This window comes from Nicotiana attenuata, unplaced genomic scaffold (assembly GCF_001879085.1).
Source record: "Nicotiana attenuata strain UT unplaced genomic scaffold, NIATTr2, whole genome shotgun sequence".
In the NCBI taxonomy this organism is placed as follows: domain Eukaryota; kingdom Viridiplantae; phylum Streptophyta; class Magnoliopsida; order Solanales; family Solanaceae; genus Nicotiana; species Nicotiana attenuata.
Genome location: NW_017670806.1, coordinates 10,372 through 16,608, shown reverse-complemented (window position 1 = coordinate 16,608; position 6,237 = coordinate 10,372). Strand labels below are relative to the sequence as shown.

Genomic DNA, 6,237 nt, shown 5'->3' with positions numbered 1-6,237 from the left:
CCCCCCCAAAAAAAAACCCCACACATGAACCTGCACAAAACAAACAAACAATACTCCCTCCGTTTCAATTTATATGACATACCTTGACTCGGCATGGATTTTAGGGGGGGGGGGGGAGGACTTTCGAAACTTGTGGTCTTTAAAGCATAAAGGGTATTGGGGGGCCATAATATTAGTGTGGCTCTAAAGCTTCTCATTAAGGGTAAACAAAGTTAAATGAGAAGTTTAAAATTAAATTATATTCAAATATAAAAATGTGTCATTCTTTTCGGGATGGAATAATAAGGAAAGTGTTATATAAATTGAAACGGAGAGAGTATATGATAATGAGTAAACTCTCACCTAAAAAATTTGTCAAGATACAAGCAGCACCCTAATTCTTTTCTCTTTTCCTTTTTGACATGGGAATAAAAATCACATAGCCTTAATTCTTTAAGCTATCAACAAAGACGAGAAAAAACAATTAATAACAACAGAGATGTGTTCACATGGATGTGATAGGCGGAAACTAACACCAATTAGTCGATCAACTATGCCTCCATCCCAAATTAACTAAGCTGGTTATATCAATCATCTATATCCACTCTGCTCTACTTGGGCCCATCACATCCAATAATAAATGATTTGTCTTTTCAGCCTGGCCACAGTGGTAATATGAATAGTCCAGTTCAAGCAGTTGCCAACTCTACCACTTGGAGAGTAGCACTGAAGAGGATTAGAATATGGTATTTGGCACATTCGCTCAAAGAATCAAGAGAAGCTGCCTTTTGACACATATGGTTAACTTTCTGGTCATAACTTTGTTGTCAAAATTGTTCATCTTTGGTTGTGAACATGGAACAGACCAAGCTTTGCAAATAGCTAGTAACATCATTAGCAAAAACATATAACTCATTCTTCTAGGATCATTTCCTCTGCTCAAACAGACAGAACGCTACCCATCTTTAATTGATATAAATGCGCTCCAAATGGACCAAACCAGGGTCATCACCATTCACCACAAGATGATGCAAGAGGTTATCTAGAACTTATTCCAAATTTCAAAATGTACTGCAAATCTTTCATCTTGTGGAACCACCTAAGCTATATCATTGTGGAATTAAATCTTCAGCAGATTAACACTCAAACTATTGAGGAAAACCAAAAACTAAAGCTTTAAACACAAGTTTGTGCGGAGAGAAGCAATCGGAATAAATATCAGCTTCTCTCTGATCTCCTAAAAGTCCGAAGACCAGCTTGACTATAAAAGCCAAAGTAGCACACCAAAATGTTTTTCCACTTTAAAAGCAACACTAAAAAAAACTAAAATATTCACATGCAGTATGTATACCCATATCCTAGAGTAACTGCAAATAAGCTTTTTAGGGTAGCAAAGTACCTCGCTCATGAACCTGAAAAGGCATACTGCTTTCTCTTGAGGCAGTATCAGTGCGCTCTGGAGCAGTAACACCTTCTGGTGGCCAAGCAGCATTAGTAGCTCTAGTTGCCAAAGGAGGAACCACTCCGGTCCTTGTTCTGGCATTGGACATAGATAGTAAATAAATCGCCAAAAAAGACCAAGTTGTTTCTTGCATAACACTAATAAAATCATGACAAGACTCTTTATTCACTCGTTTGAGAACCAGAGGTTGTAAGTGACCAACTATAAAGTCTTTACCAGAAGGTCAAAAATCAAAATGGATGAGGAAGGGAGAGGTCAAAGAACCACTTAGCTAAGGTACAAAGAAACAGCTCTTAACTTTCACCTCTAAGTTAGGACCATCAGAGTCTTTCTAACGCTAATTTACATCAAAATTTATTAAATCACAAAAGAATAGCCCCTGAAAACAACTGACTATCATCAACAACAAGAACAACAACAACTACTACTACTATGCCTTAATGCAATTCAACTATTTGAATCCTCATTATCCATTTACTTTCATTCCAATATTCAATCATTTAGGGTCCTCCACCACTAGCAGCGACCATCAACCTCTGCCATTTAAGTCAACACAACACTTATCTATGGCATCTAGCAGCACAATCAGAAATTGGTAAATGAGATCCAGGCAAAAATTGTTTTCTTGGTCCTTAGACATACCTTTTCCCCCTCGGTGGCTTATTTATTTCATTAACTAGCCGCTGTCTTGCTTGTTCTAACTCTTCCACCATTCCACCCAGGACTTCAATTACTTCAGGGACCAACATCAGAAGTCCATGCCTAACATGAACATTACAGATAGCAACCTGTAAAATGCAGCAGCAATCTATATGACTATGGAAATAGTTTTGTGACGGAAGCTATTCTTCATAAGTCTCATCTTGTAGTAGGCTTATAAAGCTACTCCACAAACAAGCTAATAAACAACATGGTATTCCTCAGATATACCTTCATCCCTGAAGGAGCCAGAACATCAAGATCTTTTATAGGCCTGTACTCCATCCCAAACACACGCTGAATGCCATCAGTCATGGACAATTTCAGACACCTCTTTATTCCAGCTACTGCTTTCTGGTACCTATCTCGAAGAGGACAACTGATATTCACAATCTCATCTACCTTGAGGGGCAAGGGGATGCAACACAGGAATAGTCAGAGTCACATTAAAGGTATAATTTATCCAAAATTACGGAAGCTTCTGGTGTCATATTAAACTATGAAGAGAGTCCTTTGCAAAATGGAAATAGTAAACCAATGATGTGGAAGAAATCAATAAGCAAATGCAATGTCATTTCATTATCCATAAACTTCAAGATTTGAACTTTATGGGTTTTGAGTTCGTGATTCTATCACAACTAATTTGATTTACTGGGTTCGAAGTCAAACTATTTATACTAAATTAATGAATTTTTTTACACATACAGAGGGTCCGAGCCAAAGATACTGGATTAAGATGAACCCACAAGTAACACTTTAATGGGCCAAAGATATTTACACAATCCGGCCACTATATTGCATGTAACTCCATTTAATAGCATTGATTGATAACTTATATTAACTTGCTATATTATGTACTTAAACTCTTTCACTATGAGTTTATATGTTTTGTGCATTTAAGGTGTAAAAAATATTTACACAATCATGTCATTTAAAAGATAGTGCAGGTAACTCCAATTAATAGCATTAATGATTAACTTATAATAAATGGTAGGTAACTTGCTATAACAGGTTAAATTATACTGATGATCTAAAAAAAAAATTCATTGCATTGATCATCAGTGTATATAACTTAAACTCTTTTCACTATTACCTGAAGTACAAAAGGCCCTTTAAGATCAACCAAATGCAACTTATGCACATCCCTAGGAAGCATCCCCACGCCACAATAGTTCATATCCGAGTATAAAAACTGCTCGAAACAAAGCTTCGCCTTCGCATTATCATCCAATCGCGTAAGCGATCCTTCAAGCCCTCTAACGCACGATTCTAACCAATCCTTCCGTAATCTTAATCCTAGCCCTTCCAATACCCTGCCAATACCACAATCCGCAGCAACAGCAACGGCGACGTCAAAAAAAACGATGTTTGGTGGTTCGTGGTGGTTAGGAGTGGGGTTTGGAGTACTGGAGGAACTTAGGGTTACGGATTGAAGGCTAGTAGAAGATTCTAGAATTTCTATTTCAATGTTGTTGTTGTTAGGGTTTTCGTTTTCTTCGCTGTTGTTGAGGAGTTGTTGAGGTTCGTCGTCTTCTTCATCGGAGGAACAGATGATTTGGTGGCGTCTTCTGCTCATCCTTTTTTTCGATTCCGACGTCTCTGAAAAAGTTTCCCTCCAATTTTTGTTTGCGTTTTCAATTGTAGCTGCTTAAAATGGGAGGAGGGAAGCAATTTGGGCTGAAGTGGCCTTTTGAGAGTTCTGGGCCGGGTTTGTTTTGGAAGGGGGGAGTTTCATAACTAAGAGCCCATTTGGCCCAGCTGTCATTAACTGCTTATTTTAAAGGGATTTGTACCTATCTATACTATATATGAAACTTATTTATTCTCCCTAATCAAGTTTTAAGTTAATTATATGGTAATATACAATTTACCAATTATATATAAATTAATTTTAAATGAGTCTCCCTTGATTGTAACCCATTAATTTAGTAAATCCCCCAATCACAGTACTTTTTTCCTCTTTCTATTTTTGCAATCAACCCTCTTTCTGCACCGATTCTACAAGATTTTTTCTTCTAAAGCTAATAATTTTCTCTAAAAATGGCGAAGAAAGGGATTAATTTTTTATCAATCTGAATTTTGCCATAGCTGGAGTTTGGATTTTTTCTGGACTTCCCCTTTTCTTGTTGGCGTTCCGATGGCAGACTAGCAGCAGATGAATATTAATTATTCGGCTCGATTGTTCGAATAAAAATATTCAATCAATAAATTTGAAGGTGGTTGACTCCCCATCATTGAAAGCCATTAAAAAGGCTTCGAAGCTTTGATTTCGAATTCGAATTTTTCAAAAATTGTTATTTGTTTGGAGTGAGTGTTATTGCAAACAGTTGGGTATATTCTATGGAGTTTATATCTCGATCTTAAGGATATTTAGTGAAGATTATATTTGCTTTGGCTGGATTTTCATATTGAAATTCGAAGAAGAAGCAGCAGAACAGACCACATACAAATACAAATCATAAAGACATATTGTATAAAATTTACATAAAAATTGTATTTAAATTATATGATGTAGTTGTTGTATTTAATTGGATAAGAATGTTATATGAAAGTTGTAGATAAGTTGTAAATAAATTGTTTACTGTATAATTAGTTGTATGAAATTTATTTTAGAATTTATGTTGTTGTAGATATATCAAATTGTATTAAATTTGTATGAAATTTATTTTTAATTTGTATTTTGTTGTACTATACATTATTCTTTTCTTAAAATAGGTAATTATGACAAAGAGAGAAAGAGTTGCGTTAATTACGGCTTAAAATAGGTAACACGCAACTAGAAGGAGTCTTATTTAGATGGAAGGACAATTTGGACTTCGTTCCCTTCAGTTACGCCATTTTTCAAGCGAATAATCCCCTAATTTAAGGCACTAGTAATGGATTGTATATAAATTATAAGAAAAACTTGTTTAGGACGGGTAATATACAAAAATTTGGATAATTTTGATAAATAAATTTCAAATATTGTATAGGAAGAAAAATATTCCTATTTTAAAAAGTATTTTTGCTCAAAAGTACTTGAATAATTAACCCAAATAATCGTTCGCTCGTTCGCTTAACTAGTAATAGCTGATGCAGGTATAATATATGCATAATGTATGTATTATATATGTATAATTGTATATAAAAAATGTATAGTCTATGTATATGGCTACAAAAAGTAAATAGTAAATATGGTCGGCTTTCATGTAAAGATCCCAAAGTACTTTTGGAGATATAAAGTTTGTGTTTAGCCAGTTGATGATAGGCTATAATTACATATTTTAGTCACTTATTACACTCTAATTTACTGCACTTTAATTGAGTTTGAGCTTTAATCGCTAGTGTTTTGCACTAAATATGTGTTTTATGCCTTGTAGGAGTGATTCCGAGCTATGTAGGTATTATGGAATGAATTCAAGTGATTTGGAGCTTTGAAGTCTGAGTAAAAGACCAAGTAATCAAGTCGGGATTGTGTTCGGGGATCAACGGATGATAGTTAAGAAAGAAACGGAGAATCGACGGGCATAAGGCGCATTGTCTAGTAAAATGCACATAAATTTTCGCTGAATTCCGTTTTGGCTCCACAATATATCATTGGAAGCTATTTGAAGGGCTACAACTTTCATGTTTTGCATTTTCGCAAATTCTCACTAAGGCGCCGCACAGTGCGGCGCAGCGTGCACCGCGCCTTTGGAAAATTCCTGCAGTCTGTCAAAATCAGCTCTCTGAACTTCCCCACAAGTACACCGCACAGTGCGGCGCAGCGTGCGGCACGCCTGTATAAATTTTACAGAGCCAGAGTCCTATTTCGCGCAGGAAAAGGTGTTTCGTCTGGGCCCAACCCTACTTGGTATAAATACATATAAAAATGCTATTTTGAGGACTTGTGACACATCTTAGACCTAGGGAGAGCATAGAGCCGCCGCGGAGGCCGGTTTTCATCTTTTCTTCTCCCAAACTTAGTATTGTTTATGTTTCTTTGTATGATTTGTTGTTTGGCTACCATGTCTATGTGGAGCTAAAACTTCACGTTCTAGGGTTGTGGTTCTTTCATGACTATTGTTATTCGAATATTTGTTGATACCCAATTTTTCCCTATAATATTTTTAAAATGC

General features: G+C 35.9%; 1 protein-coding gene across 1 annotated transcript in view; it reads right to left on the bottom strand.

Annotated features, from left to right (window-relative positions):
• The window catches only part of LOC109243487 (recQ-mediated genome instability protein 1), an 8,095-nt gene extending 4,311 nt beyond the window's left edge, over positions 1–3,784 (bottom strand). Inside the window, exons 1-4 of the mRNA XM_019410431.1 lie at positions 3,234–3,784; positions 2,372–2,542; positions 2,084–2,229; positions 1,379–1,515 (exon numbers count right to left, since the gene is read on the bottom strand). Coding sequence (XP_019265976.1) covers positions 1,379–1,515; positions 2,084–2,229; positions 2,372–2,542; positions 3,234–3,716 — 937 coding nt within the window. The 5' untranslated portion in view covers positions 3,717–3,784. The remainder of the gene's footprint in view (positions 1–1,378; positions 1,516–2,083; positions 2,230–2,371; positions 2,543–3,233) is intronic.
• Positions 3,785–6,237: the final 2,453 nt, after the last annotated feature.